Source organism: Varanus komodoensis, unplaced genomic scaffold (genome assembly GCF_004798865.1).
Source record: "Varanus komodoensis strain SLA01 unplaced genomic scaffold, ASM479886v1 scaffold12, whole genome shotgun sequence".
NCBI classification, from domain to species: domain Eukaryota; kingdom Metazoa; phylum Chordata; class Lepidosauria; order Squamata; family Varanidae; genus Varanus; species Varanus komodoensis.
In genome coordinates, this window is record NW_025335349.1 from 19,011,748 (window position 1) to 19,028,704 (window position 16,957).

The 16,957-nt window shown below is 37.4% G+C and overlaps 1 protein-coding gene across 1 annotated transcript in view; it reads right to left on the reverse strand.

Moving 5' to 3' along the window:
* Nucleotides 1–16,957, reverse strand: part of CSMD3 (CUB and Sushi multiple domains 3) — a 650,552-nt gene that overhangs the window by 112,905 nt on the left and 520,690 nt on the right. The window contains exons 35-38 of the mRNA XM_044421466.1: nucleotides 16,044–16,247; nucleotides 10,701–10,825; nucleotides 6,812–6,908; nucleotides 4,640–4,744 (exon numbers count right to left, since the gene is read on the reverse strand). Coding sequence (XP_044277401.1) covers nucleotides 4,640–4,744; nucleotides 6,812–6,908; nucleotides 10,701–10,825; nucleotides 16,044–16,247 — 531 coding nt within the window. The remainder of the gene's footprint in view (nucleotides 1–4,639; nucleotides 4,745–6,811; nucleotides 6,909–10,700; nucleotides 10,826–16,043; nucleotides 16,248–16,957) is intronic.

Genomic DNA, 16,957 nt, shown 5'->3' on the forward strand with positions numbered 1-16,957 from the left:
ACTCTGAGACATGTAAGGAAAACCTGAGCAACCTTCCTTCTACACCCATTTTCTGGCAACTCAAGTTTCTGCAGATGGCTGACAATGCTGTGGGCTCTATCACTAGCTGCAACAACATGTAAAATGAGATTTTAATATAGAACACATTTTCCTGCAGCTCTACATTGCAAGGAAAGATCAGTAATGGTAGCATAAAACTGCCTTTCAGAGAAACATCTGTAATTTCTCACTGAGGTACACCTGATAATCTTTTTTTTCAAGGAATATCTGATCTCTTATCATTTTTGGATATCACTGGCAGGTGAAGAAAGAAGGGAAAAGCATTTGAAATAATTCAAATGGCATTGTTCATCATAGCTAGAATGCCCAAAAGCAGAATGGAGTATAGCAGTTCCAGGATACAAAATGATTGAAACATGAGTTTTAATAATCATCAAAATAAGGGGACTGGGATGTTTAAAAATTAAACATGTTATTTAAATATTGAATACAAAGGACTTGCTTCTGGTTCTTAGGCTACCATTAAAACTGTCTTAACACTGAATAAGCATCACTTAGAAAAGTGTTCCCATGTAGCCTCTGTCAGAAAAAGTTTGCTTGCAAAATAATATACAACTAAGACAGATATGCCAATTATTTTTTTTTTACACATTTTCAAATGCAGTTCACACAATGGAAATTGCTTGCAACTATTTGAACTTCCACATCTCCAGACTAGGGGAATTGCTTAGAGGCTCTTTTAAATAATTCATCTAAATAGAATCTTGGAGAGTTAATGTAGTAGTTAATAAAACCCCAAACTATTGAAAATACAATTCTACCATGTTTCCTTAATGGAAACCTTAGCAGAAATCCAGTGCTGTTTGTCTGCTAAGGGAACTGTCAATGCCGGCGGAGCAAATTGCCCATCCCTTGTAAGTTCCCTTTATAGATATCAAACAGCTCTGGAGGGTTAAAGGGCCCCCTAGAACACATTTGGGGAATACAGGGGAAGGGAAGGAAGAGAAATGCTATGACATGAGATGGAAGAACATACTTAGATAGTTATCCAGCTAAAGTTCAGGGAGAAATTTCTTTGAGTACCATTTAATGCAAACTTAACTTTACAAACCAATACGTGAAGCAATGCGTAACTATATTCACTTAGAAACAGAGAAACAGAGCAAGTCAGAAGGGGTCTACTGGGCCATCTAGTCTGACTTCCAGGTCCAGCTGGCTCCACTCATGACACGCCTACCATGTGCATGTCCAGCCTATCCTTAAATACACTCACCATTGGGGCTTCAACCGCCTCCTGTAGAATCCCATTCCATACCCTAGGGGTCCTAACAGTCAGGAAGTTCTTCCTGGCATCCACCCTAAATCTTGGTGGATGCCAGGAAGGACTTGCCAGGACTTGAAAGCCTGTAATGCTCAGGCATGGTGAACATCATTCAGAAGCGTTTCACCCACAAGCAGGAGGCCACTAGAAGAATGTGCTTTCCCTTATGCTAGCAAGCCAAATTGTTGTGCTAGGTGGGCTCTCAAGCAGGAATGGGCAAAGACAGGTATGGGCTAAGGCAGTCCTTCAAGTGTGCTGGACCCAATATATTGAGGACCAAGATGCTAAAACCCAGCACTTTTAATTAGAGCTGGAAACATGCTGGCAACTAGTCTGCATTTTGTATCACTTAAAGGTTCAGAACCCTCTTCAGTACAGCCCCACATACTGCACATTATGATAATCTAGCCTAGATGCCTTGAGAACATGAATGGTACATGCAGAACTTGTACATGCAGAACTTGAAGCATTGTCTTCTTCAGATAGGACGACAGCTAGTACACCAGCCTACTGTAGCTAGAAACACTGGAGTGTCCTTATTTCAGCAGAACTCCCAAAGTGTGTCCTCAGTCCTTTATTTTTAGTCAACCACATTTCACTAGCCGCAGTACCTCCTACTTGTTTGGGATGAATTTCAGCTTGTTCATCCTCATTAGTTCCCAAACTATGCCCAGATACTGGTTCAAGAGCTTCACAGCCTCACTGGGATGAAGAGACAGAAATGAAAGGTAAAGACTTTGTACCTTTGTACTCATAAAACATAACAGATCTCAGAGAAACCAAGACAGTTGGAACTAAAATCAAAAAGCTAAGCAAATCAAAAATAAATAAAAGATAAGAAACACTGAAAACTGAAGGAATGCTAGCCCCACAGATAGGTAAGATGGTAATGAGGTGCTCTACCTTTAACTCGGGATGAGAATAATATAATGACAATTGTCAGGAAAGAAAGTCTCCATATATTGTAAGCAGGGAAGACCAGTTCAATAAAGAATATATCCCAGTGATGTTACAAGTTAAATGTCTCAATGCCAGTGTCAATTTCCCTTCAGACTGGATAGTGAACCATCATTAAGTGACCCTGAATACATTTTGATCAATATTTTTGTGATCTCAGTTTGTTCTCACAAAAAAAGTGTTATAATAATTACTTAGTTAAATTAATGTGGTTAGTTTCTGGGAGGGTTTGCCTGCTCTCCCTTTGAAAACTAATTGTTTTTTTTCAGGAACAGATATCCTTTTCATTTATAAATAAAGCCTCTAAAATGAGTAATTCAAATGAAACTGTGGAGAAAAGCAGTAAGTCTACTTAATTCTTTAAGCAATCACTTGCTTTTTAATTTCTTGAGTCATTATCTCTATTTTTATGAAGGTTCTTGGCAGCTAATGATTGTTAAAATGACATTTATTAATTGTGTATTTCCATAGCAGTTTGTTTTAAAAAATTATATTGGTATCCCATATAGATTTTATTGCAAAATAAGTAATCTGAAGGGCACAAAATAGGTGCGAGAATATTATTATAGTTCAAAATCCAATTAATCTCAGACTTTGATCATGCTATTTCAATGTGCCAACTGCAACCAAATAACTGATTTATTAAAAAGATATAAAGCTGCAGATGGCTGAAGAAGAAATACATGTTATCCCTCCCACCCCTCACCCGTGTTCATTGCAAATCCATTCATCAGGGTAATTTTGGACTACAACAAGATTTATAGAAATGGTCCTAAAGCTCCTTCTTAGAATGCACTTGTATAAAATTAACCACTGTAATTGTATATGCAGTATATTACAAAACATGCATATCACTATCAACACATGATCATCTCCTTTCAAAGATCAGCAACCTTGACATTCTTAGTTGTCCAAATGTTGATTCATTCTATCTACATTATTTATGGTTACAATAATTGACCTATTGGAGAACTGGTTTACAGAATTTTTTCTTCAAGTTGCATTGACTTGGATCTATAATCTTCATATCCAGCATATATCTGCTAGAGCACCAGGTCTTATAATATTGCCTTCTCTAACCTAGTGCTCTCCAGATATTTTGAACTACAATTTCCAGAATTCTTGGAAGCCAACAGAAGCTGCCATCCAAAACATCTGGAAGGCAAGAGGTTGAGGAGGGCTGCTACAATATTTTGGTTTATGTTTGAGTGTCCTGGCTTGGGATTACCATGCAAACCACCAGCACGCAACAGCTCACAAGTTCACCAGAAGATTGCCCATCACCAGCAGCTATGTTCTAATGTCATGATTGGGTTACATGACACACTTGTCCATCTATCTCTTTCTCCTCTTTGCTCAATGAACCCTCTAAAAAGATAGGACACTATAAGGGTGTTTCTTCCCTGAGCCTAGTATTGATTATCCATACTTTAGAAAACCTCCATCTTGTAGAAAGATACCACCTGCTGTGCCAATCAGCCTCCTCTCATTGGCCTGATCTTCTGTGTGGAAAATAGCACACTCAAGGTCCCACGCATGCAAATGGAACCTTTTGTATATGTCTGTGTCTCAGTAGTCACCCAATTGCATGAATGGAGTCTAATAGCTATACACATGAGGAATGCACACGCACACACACATACATATTTTATAATAGAAGTTTACAATTCTGAAGCAAAATGAATTCTTTAGGAGGCATTATTTGGGGACTGTTATTCCAGAATGTTGTGGGGGGAACTGAGGAGATGGCAACTGTTTAATCCCTGAAAAATGATAGTCTGTGCTAGTCAGACATCTCCCCCTACCCCACAAATTCATTTGTATATTTTCCCTCAAACCTAATTTTCACTATGAGAAAAATTTTGAGCAAAGGGAGAGAAGACTGAAAGAAAAGGCAAGAAAAGCAGGTAAGGAAAGTTAGAGTTAGCAAAGGGGAAAAATGGATCATTGGTGGGGAGACAGCGGAATGCCCTGCTTGAAGGGAATAGCTGGCTGGATCACTGAACAGAAATTGTTCCTTCTGGAAAAGCAATGAACTTAAATATTCTGTTTGTTTACTTGTACATTCCCTTTCTTGTTCTCTCACTCCATCCCCATGGCTACAATGTGATATGGGAGTATTTGGCAGTAAATACCCTAAAATATTTTATAGGGGTTAAATTTTTTGTATGAACTTATTTACTTTTGAAGTATATCATTCTAATTGTTCAGGTTGAATAACATCATTTGTAGAGAGGAAAAGTCCAGAGTTATACAAAAAGCTAAAATGGCAGTTGGAGTCATTCTGCCCACTAGAAATCTTATATACATCAATATCTATTCTGGCTTATACAATTGAAACATATATTGCAAGTACATTACCTGTGTACTCCAGATGAAATCCAGCAGCTGATACACTAATGTCTGACTGAAAGTTTAGGTATAAGTTGTTTGATGTACTGTTGAGAACTGGAGGTATTGTAGTTCCTGGAGGAAAATAAGGGTTGCAAATTATGATATCATCACTGGGAGTATTCCAGCTCTTATGCTTCTTGCAAGACTTTCTCTGTGCATGTGCTGTGTTCACACTTAGTGCCCCTCCCAAGGGCAAGAACCTTTTCATGTAGTGCAACCCACTGATCTCACAACCATGTGGTTATGGCATGGCCTGGGGACAGTTTCAGCAGCCACAGTGGCCAATTCCGAGTGATGACAACTTGAGGCAGGGGTTGGTCTAGAAGCGAAAGTTCTCTCCAGAGTTTTAAGGTATCAGAGCTGAAGGAGCACTTACATCCATATATGCCCGGCCGCCCCCTGAGATCAGCGGGAGAGGCCCTTCTCCGGGAACCCTCCGTGAAAGAAATTAGGAGGGTGGCTACTCGGAGGAGGGCTTTCTCAGTGGTGGCACCTAAGCTATGGAATGCGCTCCCCAGAGAGGTCCGCCTGGCGCCATCGTTATTTGTTTTTCGGCGCTAGGTAAAGACCTTTTTATTTAAGCGGCATTTTAACTGTTAGTATTACTTGATCTTATCTGGCCAGGGCAGCTTATTTTATATTGTATTTTTGGATTTTTAATGTTTATATTTATTGTAATTTATATTATAATTACATTTATTTATTGTTGTAAGCCGCCCCAAGGCTTCGGCGAATGGGGCGGCATAAAAATGTTTTAATAAATAAATAAAAAATAAAAATTCTCTGAAATGGCTTGGAGCATTGCAATCACCTATTTTCCCTCTCTATGTTCAGTGCATTGGTTTGTTTGCTTGCTCTCAATCACTATGGGCAAAGATTAGCTGCCAATGACAAGGCTGGAAGGTATATTTGTGCACACTTGTTTGGTCTGGTCACTGCAGCATTTTTGCCTTACTTCTTATAGCTATCTTATTTTTCTGTCTATTACTTTGTTACCCTCCTCACTCCATGTCAGGGCCGGGGCTATCCTGCTTTTCAGAGCGATCGACATAAGAACTATTGAGACAGCACATCAATAGCTTGGGAACCACAATCAAATCACAGAATGTCTTACATGATCAGTTCATGCTATTGCTGAAGTCAGATTCCTGGCACAGTAAATGCTAGCCCAGTCCACATGCTAGGATTTTGAATAAGCTCACAGTCAGACTGCTAGGCAAGAGGATCCTTGTCTTATGCTACCTTGAACTCTGTAAACTAGAAACAATAAAACTTGTGGCCATTTTAAACCATATCAGGCTATGTGTAATCACTATCCCCAATATCACTGGTACACATTTATGCCACTCATTCTTAGTTATGAACTTTTGTTACAGTTGGAGAAAAACAAAAACAATTGCACTAAACTACCTTTTTCCCTATTCCTTTCCTTTCCACAGAACAGGGCTAAGAAGGCTCAGAAGCAAAAAGGATATGACGAAAAAGTACTCCATCAGATGAAGAAATATAAACTACCAGTTCACAAAAGATTATGAGTCACTTTGGGAATCAGACGGCAGGAGCAATGGCTAAGAAAGAGGGCAGTGATGCAGTGGATGAAAGATCAAGAAAGAGATACCAGTGACTGGGATTTTCAGTGTATTTTTGCACTAAGAAAGTTCTTTCTTTGCAATATGAGACACTTCAGAATATTATTATTAGCAGTCAACATCCATCCAAGTTACAAACTCCTGAAGATTCAATTGCTTTTTATGTTTTAGCGGTGGTAAATAGGATATGCCCTTCTTGATACACAAATATAATTCATACTCCCCTGCATTTACAATATGCTAGATGATATAGATGAGATATGCCACATCAGTCTCTTGTAACATATGGTATATATAGTTGCAGGCATTTTCATAAACTCTGTTCCAGTGCAAACAACCAATTTATGGTAGCATTAGGTAATGAAACTACCATGGCTCTGTCATGAAGGTTAAGTCTTTAATTTGTTCTGAAAGATGATGTATTTCAACACCTTAATGTATTATATGAATATATTCAAAGTATTTTATAGCTCACATCTTCAGTAGTGGCAGACCTTGATTGTTTATCATAAAATGGAGTCCAAGACATTTAGCCATTCTATCAATTTACCTGAATAGCTTCCAAGCCTTGGAGCATTATTATCAGCACCATCATAGAAGTCCAAAGAGTCCCAGTTATGCTCTGTTGCAAAACTTATAACTTGTACCTGCAAAGAAGAAGAAAATAATGCCAAAGTTATGAAGGAATGTGCAGCTCTACTGCTTGTAATAAAGCTCAAAAAAGAGTTTCTAATAGATAAGAAATCTTTTGGGGGCTTAAACCTCAGATGTTCTAACCAAGGACTGGGTGTCACCTAAAGACTTTCCCTATGTTCCATCTTTCTTGATGAATCTTGTAATTACAATGGAGATTTTTCATAGATTGGGCCTTCTGCACAAGCAGATAAATAGCTGTAATAACTAGGAGTCTCACAGGAAATGTTGAATCCTTTTAATAATATGTATGATTCTTTGTTGCAAATGATGCTGAAATGATGCCTCACACTAGATCCATGTTCTGATGTTTCTCCAGGTCCATAACTGTATTAAATGCCCTGTTTTGAATAGACATCATTTTTACAGGAGGTAAAAGTTGCCAGTGAAAATTGGATACAAGTGACAAAGTGTTTTACTAAGTAGAAGCCACAAAAGAAGAACCCATTATTTATTTATTAAATTATTGAGATATTTCCTTTCATCAGAAAATGGTGTGCATTCATTAAACCAAAGTTAAAATGTAATATCAAGATAAAAATCAAAAGACATAAGGAATCTACTAGGCAGGTATTAAAACCAGGCATTAAAATCAACAAGTGTCAGGGCAAATAGATGTGTTTTCAACAGGCACTGAAGGAACCCAAAAGATGGTGCCTGTCAAACTACAGGGGGAAGAAAATACCAAAGGCAGGTCAATACAGAAAAAAGATATTTGTTCTGGTTTCTAGTATATGTGACTCTCCAGGCAACACAATAACCAGAATGTTGTCAGTGAATGGACAAGCCAATATCAGAGAAAGATACAGCAAGAGAACTCATTAGTTATCGCACCGTATTTTTTCCTGTATGCTATGAAATATAATGGTGTTTGCTACCAGGAACTGTTGTCCTGAATGGAGGCTGTTTGGTGTAAATGGGGAATTTACATCCATATATTTGTTGAGTCAGCAAAGGCCTTTTTCACAGAAGAAGCAATAGAGAGTGTGTGTGACCTGGACAGGCTCCCACTAGCCAGGAGAGCACGTCTGGGAGCCACCTGGGAAAGACAGCCACAGGAATAACGCAGGTTGAGCTTTCCCACTTTTCTACTGCAAATGCCTTTATGTTCTAAGTTTACACTCCATAGCAGACAGGGCATAGCATCCTGTCTTCACTATCAAACAACTAGTTCTGATACTGGATCAATTTTCAGATGGTGACAAGTGACAGAAATAGGTGATCAACAACACTTTCTTTTTATAAAATCAGGAAATAATCAAAGTTGGACTTATGTTACTGGACTGGATGCAGACTTAAATTGATCGAGTGTGGCAATTACTGTGTTCACATACCAGGGATGAACAGATTGCTTCCTGAGCAACCAGCTGGTGACCTCATCCTTAGCTTCAGAGGATGCAGAAACCACATTTATTGACTTTATTGGTTTATTAGTACTTTTAAAGGGGAAAATTGCAAAAGTACATATGCATGTACATGTTAAATGGGGAAAAGTGCTTTCATTAGTGCTCTAGTTCTTTTTACAATAAGGAAAGCCCATAAAACTGTGCAAGTCATAAATTTTCCTATAGCATGAACTCTGGAATAGGAAGACTTTCCAGTGAGAACAGTGATAAAAATGTGTTGTGATTGTTAACTCCTCAGAGCATCTCATTCCCAAGTTGTTCAACTGTACAGATGTTCCTGCACATTGGGAAAAAGCTGACCACCTCCCTGATAGATAAGCTTTTAAATTAAGTCACACAACTAGTTTATATGATCCAGTACAATTACACTGACTGACAGCATCTCACTGGAAATGAACCTTCTTTGCCCTGCCAAGATTATTTTAACTAGAATTAAAAGGTATTAAATGTGGTGCTCTCATGATGAAAAGCATGTACTTTGTCCCTGAGCTATGGCCTTCTGCAATTTAGGGAAAGGTCTTACAACAAGATGACTGCAGAACACAGTATGGTGTATTTTGAATGGTTTCAAAAGATGCAGTACTTTAAAAATGTATTTTTATTTATTTAGCCCATAATAATCCAGCAATTCTGAACTCACTGGTTCATTAATTCTATACCATTCAAAGAATTAATGGCACCATTGACTTGGTCTTTAGAAATAAAGACACTTTACAATTAACCATAATAAACTAAAAATGAGCTGTGTATCTTTGAATGTCACTTCATATTAATGCTTCCAATTAATTACCCCCTATAATTACATTCATATCAAGGTGCTTCCATTTTCTTTCAAAACTCATCTAATCTATCTATTTGCATATATGTGTATGTTTTGTATATACGGTTTGGACACCATTCTATTTATTTAATAAAGAAGCTGGTATAACAGGGCTGCTTGGTGCCTGATAGAGTACTTACCCCCAAATTTGTGCTGGTTGGCATATCATAAGGTCTATGTGTTTTTTAGAGACTCATTTTCTCTGTTAACCGCATAACCACACTGGCCAGGATACAAAAAGGATTGTGTTTGGAATGAGAAGTCTCAGGCCCAAGGATCAAATCCACCCGTCTTGATCTCTGAATCTGATACCCCAGAGTTTTCCAGAGGCTGCCCACCTCTCTCCTTCCATAACTTATCATCTTTATCCAACTTGTTTTCCCTCCAGAGCATTCAAGCTGGCCTATATGTACCTTATCCTCTCCCTGATCTTCACAACAACTCTGTGAGATACTTTGTCATTTGTAGTGAATTCCCTGGAATGTCATACCAGCTCACAATGGTCTTTTGTCCACTCATTTGACATCTAACCTTGAGATCTCTAAATCTTACTTGCTACACTTTTTCCTTTTCACCCTGGCTGAATGGTTCCATACTTTCAGAAGGGCTGGTTGGACTATCAGCACCTATCCCAGTAATCTCCAGTTGCTTTGGCCTTGGGGCCCCAGCCACCTCTTTTTTATCTCCACTAAAGTCAGCATCCTTTCCCATATCTTCTTGAGGCACCTTATACCACTGAGCTTCATAACTACTTGAGGATTAGCACCCAAGAACTCCCAAGCCCAGTATAACACTCTAACCACACTGTAGCAGATTCTGGCTTTTGTGCCATTCCCCTCTTCCCCCTCCACACTTCTAAAAGGATGAAATGTCTCTCCTAAGCTTAGTTACCAGCAGGACGTGCTTTAAGCACAATAAACCAGGGGGAGTCTAAGCAAAGTTTTACCAGTCAACAACAAACATCATAACAGCATGTTTCATCCCAAATTGAGACATCAAGCACTTTAGGTCTGTCCAGCTGCAGAAGCTGCTCAGATGTGTATACCAATATATAACTGGGATGTTTTCATTAAATACCGTTGGTTGTTAGTGGTTCCTGTGTGGAAACACTTTAAAAAAGAATTCAGATATAATGGTATTATAATGGGATCCAAAGGATGAAAGGGAATCCTGTGATAGCAAAAGCTTAACTTCCACTGGAAAAGGAAAAGTTTTGAATGCACATAAAGTGAATGTATTGTATATGAAAAACTTATTTTTAAAACATATTTCATTGTAAAGATGATGCAGATGTGCACTGACTGTAATATACCATTTTAACATACTAAAAGGGGTATAGAAGTGCATATTACACTCAGTTCTTTCAGAAAGAATTATGTACCTTATGCTATTGTGTCCATTGTTAATTGCCTGTAAAAGGTTGTATGATCTGATAGATCTTTTTATGCCCTGAGAATTTATTTATTTATTGGAAACAAGAGTCCATCATGCAATAAAAATAAAATTGCAAGTGTTCTTACTTGAATTCCAGCTCCTTCTGGCACTGTGATCTTCCACACACAATTCAGATTGTTGTCGTAAGGTTCAGGATAGCCAGGGGACAAAATAGTCCCTTTGCGCTTAGTTAAAATTCCTCCACAGGGCACTGGAAACAAATGCATAAAGCATACAAAGAGGTTTCCTAGTACACATGCATCAGAGCAGAAATAAGTTGTAATAGCAGTGATACAGTTACAAACACCATAGATCTGAGCAGTTTTACAATATGAGTCCATAGTTCATAATGGCCTTGGGGAAATCAAAAATCCATCACTGCACCTCAGATTCTCTGCTTTAAATCACTAGAAACAATTGAAATACATTAAAACACAGGTAAGTCAACATGCAACAATACAAAGATTATAGGTACATCTATTTTGTGTTTATTTTTTAAAGAAGAAGTGAATCAGAATGCTAAATATGTGCATCTTAGATACACACACATTTAATAGTGCTGCCCATATTGATTCTGATGCTATGATGCACCATTTAATCAGCACATAGGTACTAGAAAAATGTATGCAGTAACATCTATATTTGGCTGCTATGTTATATATTTCCACTTTCTGTGAAGTACTGTATCCCACAGCCACTGGCATTTTATAGATCATGGATTTCCTAGGCAGAGCAGCGAAGAGGGATAGAAAAATACTTTGCATGTTTCTGCAAAAGAGTTAATACCAATGTCTCCCTTTACATTCTTGTTTTGAATATGCTTGGACTGGTGAAAGCCCTGAGGGTCTGTTACTGCTGGATCAGAAGAGGTACATGTATCTGCAAGATCAGCTGTTCATTAAAGTTCATTAGCTGTTCATTAGAGCTTGCGAGAGGGTGGATTCCAGCTTAGACTAAGGGAAAGGAGAGAAGAGATGCCAGGATGCAGAAGGTTAGAAGAAAGGCTCGACTCTTTCCAAACAGTCTCTCCATCTGCTCTATTTTCAGCTAGATTTTAGTGTAATAAGGACATGGAGAATCAAATTTGAAGAACGTCTTGCATCTCCCAAACGGTCTCCTAATTTTCTTCATGCCACTGAGAGAAGCTATTCTTGATTAGGATAAAAAGAAAATTAAATGAACAAATAATGCTGGACAATTGGGGGTGCTAAAGCTTTAAGAAATTATCCCAGCTTTATTTCACAGTTTGGTTTATCTTTCTTCTGTTCCTGTTAGCAACCTGTTTCTTACACTTCTTTAAATGGGAAATGTGCGCATTTTCCCCATTCATGAAAAGTGAAAATGCACACCTTTTAAAATGAATGACTTTAAAATGCTCTGCTCAAAAAGGCACAACTCTAAGCATCCATAACTTTAAAGAAATCACACTTTCTCATTATTAAAGCATGAAAATGTGACTATGTAAAACAACAGATTTTTGGTGTGCATGTTTTGGAAACACAGGTGTGGGAACTTGCAAGCATTTGAAGAGGACATAGTCCCATTCACATTCTGGGTTCAGATGGGCAGTTCAGAGTGTAAAAAGAAAAATAAATTCTTCCTTCCATGTTGCCAGTCAGAAAGCAGACAGTCTGTTCCTGAGGCCTGTTTCAAGTGAACCATTACTGTGATTCTTTGCAGCAACTACCACATCTCATGTTCCCATAATCCATTCAGCTTCACTTATGCACTTAACCAGTAAACCAATATCAACCATTTATACTTACAATTCTCAAGAAATATTCTTAAGCAATATGAATTGGTGCCAAATGAGTGTTTAATAACTGTCCAGCTGGTAAACTAATCTCTCTACTTTCACATTAACATTTTCGATCATGTTAAAAAAAAAGTTCAGGTTGATCAACTCTCATTGTTGAGAATAGAAGCAGGTTCTGAATGTATAAAACCCTCATGATCTATTATTTTTAGTTCTTATGCAGCTCCAATTGTTCAAATGGAAGTTAATTGCAGTTTTGTTATCACTGGTGCCAATGAGTTACATCACTCTTAGGCGTAATCAAAATAGTAAGGTATCAAACACTAAATAAATAATCTACACATTTGCCTCAAATACAAAATAAATGAATCAATTGGATCCAGCAGAAGCTTCCCACTGTTCAGCCCGTTGAACAGATCTATCAGTGGGATTCAAGGCTTTCAACTGACTGAAAAGGTGGGCAGCAATCTTCAGTGTTCCTCTGTTTTTCCTGCAGTACTCTGTACCTGCCCCTTGCACCACCAATTTGGCTCTAGAAGGTGAAAGGGCCTTGAGATGTGGAGCTGGAGCTGGAAATTGCAGCAGGAGACATATTTGGCAAAAATCACAGGAGTCTTCTGGGCAGAATTCAGCTCAGGGTTAGTCCCACTGGCAGAACAAAACACTGGGTCCAATTCAATGACAGTAATAAGAGATATAAACACAAAGCATTCACGTGGGTGCTGCATTGATATTTGATGCTGAACATGAATGATACTTACGGTCACAACACTAGACATTCTACTATAATCGGATTAGGCTGTCATCTAAATACAGATATTCTGTGGCTATATTAATGGCTTAAAGTAATGATTGATGAAAAGTAGCATTTATCAGTAGCATTAGCAGCCAATACATCACTCTGGGGGAACAACACTATCAAGTCCTTGAGCTCGTTTCATTAGATACAAATATGAGGACTTGCAGAATATTTAGAAGAAGGGAACTTATCTGAGTAATGAATACAGGAGCTACATTTTGTAGTGCATATAACTGATAGGATCTGTCAGAGACTACATGAATAAACTAAAGGTCAGTGTCACTTAAACAGTTTAAATAATTACTGGTAAAAGCAGGAGCAGACACAATGACTGATAGCTGATGTCTGTAAGGAAACGTTGAGGCATTTGCTAGAGAGCTACTGCAATTTAAAATGTTCATGTCTAGCATTTCAATTATTAACCCGATTTAGTTCAGCACCAGTTTTAAGCTCATGCATATTTATGTCCTATATTAGAAGAGTGATGTGCCTTAATAAAGAGCAACTAAAGCTTGTGGCTTGCAAACTTTCCCAGGTTTAAAATCCCTTTAAAATTATTTATGTATTTATTTTAGTGTATACGCCTGAGTAGCATACATGCTAAAACAGTGCCAAAGTTAAACATCTCAATTACCTAAAATACAACTATCATGTATCAAAAAACCCCACTGATACAATTGAGACAAATCAATTTAAAACAGGGAGCAAGAGAATAAAATACCACAACACTGAACAGAACAGGGTTGTGTGAAGAAGTCTAAAAAATCACCGACCTAGAATAAGACTCTTGTATAACAGAATAAAGGATTTAATACCATGACAAAATCAGGTCTTTGATGAGGAAAAGACATTAAATTGGACACTGGTTAGGAATCTTGGGGTGTGCATGCATGAAAGTTGGCTGTTACTGTAAAATACTATCATTTCATGTCCAGCCAGCCTACAGGATATGATAGCACTTGGAGAAGCCCCTCAAAGAGTGATGCTCGGATAGGTACATGTTGTCAGGTAGGATCCTTCCCAGAAACCTATGATAATGTGAATGGATTTGAAGAGCAAGAATTTTGAATTAGGTCTGTAAGTGATCAGATTTGCTCCTCCTATGTTTTTTCATATCCATGCATGATATTCTGGGGGTGGGCATGAGCAGCCAGTATGGCTTGTCACCATAAAAATCAAAGCAACCATATTTTCAGATTTTCAAAAGCTCCAAATTAAGGGGGTCATGTCGGTAAGATAGGGAACACAGCTTCTTCATAACTTTCTAATCAAATAGAAGACTCAAAAATGTAAAATTAAATACGATTAAAATGGCAACAATTATACAGTTTATCTTGCTACCCATGCAGCTTTCATTGCTTTATTGTGAAAGCAGGGCACAAGAAATTTGAAATATGGGTTGACCCAGTAAGACTACCAAAGCACCCACTACAATATTCAGCACAAATTATACACGACCCCGGTTCTGGGATGAACAGCTACTCCTATCTCTATGCCTCATCTGTGTTGCTCGGATTGAATACCTAGCAAAGCTGGGCAGACCCTAAACCCCAGATATGGTTGGACATTGCTTGTATGATAGTTTACATATGTGCACAAATATACAAAGTGCTTTACCATGCCATGCAACAACATTGGGTTCAGGATTTTCAGCAGATCCAGATAACAAAATTGTAAATGTGATCAAATTTGATATTGGTTCATGAGTTCTTGGAAGCAAGAAACATGTGCAGTGAATTATGAGGCAGGCACTTAATATGATGAAAGGGCACAGTTAGCATGAAAGACAGAATATGTTACTGGGGAAGGTGTTAATCGGCATGCTAAAAAATAGCTTTTTTTTTTAACTGATTATTTGAATGAATACACAGTGTGAAGGACCAGAGGACATTCTTGTATGTGTTGGGTTTAGTCAATGTTAATCATGATTTAGTTCCATTGAAGTTGATGGCACTGGTTAGTCATGATTAACTTAATCTGAATCCTGGATGACTAACTCAATCTAACTTAATGTAACTTCTTGTAAACCATCTCGAGATATTAGTTAATGGGATGGTCTATAAAAGCTGTTAATAACTAAATAAACAAATATGAGATTAAATCATGAAGGACCACAGATACCTTGAATGTAAGCAAAAAATTCACTAAAGTACAGAAAGTAAAAAACTAAATAGAGAAATGCAACATTGGTCAAATTGTTTGGTAGTGAATTCAACAGAATTGAAAACAGAATTGAGGGATGTTGACAGATCACAAAGGATGATACTATTTTAATGCTAGCATATAATGATTATAGAAGGATTGAATGAAAAGAGGCATTTAACTTGAAAAAAACAAAATTGTGGAATAACAGATGTTCAAAATAGGGTTAAAAATAATGCTAAAGGCTGTTATTCATATCATAGACAGGATGGATAGTATAAAAAGATTAAGAGAAGGAGAAGGCTGGACAAACAATTTACAGTTATCCTACAAACAGCTACTCAGAAGTATGCCCCACAGAATTCAAAGGGACTTACTTCCAGCTATGATGTAAAAGATTGCCGCCTTAACAGAACTATGAAATGCTCAGGGTAAATTTATAAAAAGATTGGTTTAGGGAGTTTATACCAATGATCCTGTGTAAATGATACTACTTCAAATAGGTGGGGATAACATGAACTGAAACAGATTAACATCCCAAGAAAAAGAGGATTGCTTTTTCTGATACGCAAAAACCCCTAGACAGTAAAAATCTGTGCAGAACAAAACACTGGAAAGATATGCATGCTGGCCACAATACAGGAAGAAATTATTCAGTAGTGGTTTCAGACTTCATAATGCTTCATTAGACAATAACTAGACCTCTTCAAAAATATAGCTTTAACTACTCACCAACACATGTAGGAAGGGAATCATTCCACTGTGCCAATGCATTGGGCACTGTGTCACATCTAATTGCTATTGATCCATAGAGTATGTAGCCTGGATTACACTCAAAAAGAACCAATGAACCAACTGCAAACTCATTTCCAATCCTTTTTCCAAATCGTGGTTCAGGCACTGAACTACACTGTGTTGCACTTGTTCTTGGAACAGCTAGAATAACAGAAGAAAGACTGTGAACCAGTTTTAACTGTAGTAAGTTTCAAACTATGTTTTAAACATATATTTGTCTCACTTAAGAATATTGATACAGTTTATGAACATTTTACCAGGATTCCATATAAGAAGTCCAAGTTTAATAATTTAAAATTATTATTTGGATTATTATTATTTGGAAAATTATTAAAATTATTATTTGGATTAGATCACTCTGAGTCCTTTCTAAATTAATACTGGGATTGTAAGACATATTTTCTACCAATGTACTCACATTAATTCATGTTGCTCTGATAGATAGATGTTTAAATTTGTTGACTATGACTTTTATCAATTTATACATTATTTCTCAAATTGATATTCAAATATTATAAATTAAAAATCTTATATATTAGTGTTATGCAATCATTTTACATTCCCAGTCCTTAAAAGAAACAATAGGTGAAATGTCTTGATTACTAACAGCACGATTACTAATACAGTTGAATATAATACTGTCAATATTCACTCTGGTACAGAAATCTAAATTTCAGCAGATGGATAGAAAGGACAGAGTGCAGCTAAAAAGGGGAAAGTGTTTTTCTTTGCTTTTTTTTACAATGTGTGGTTGTGTTCTTTTTCCTTCCACAATCTGAAGTCCTTCTTAGGCTCTCTAAATATTTGCTTTTGAAATTATGATAGCCATGTCTTCTGAAGAACAGCTAACA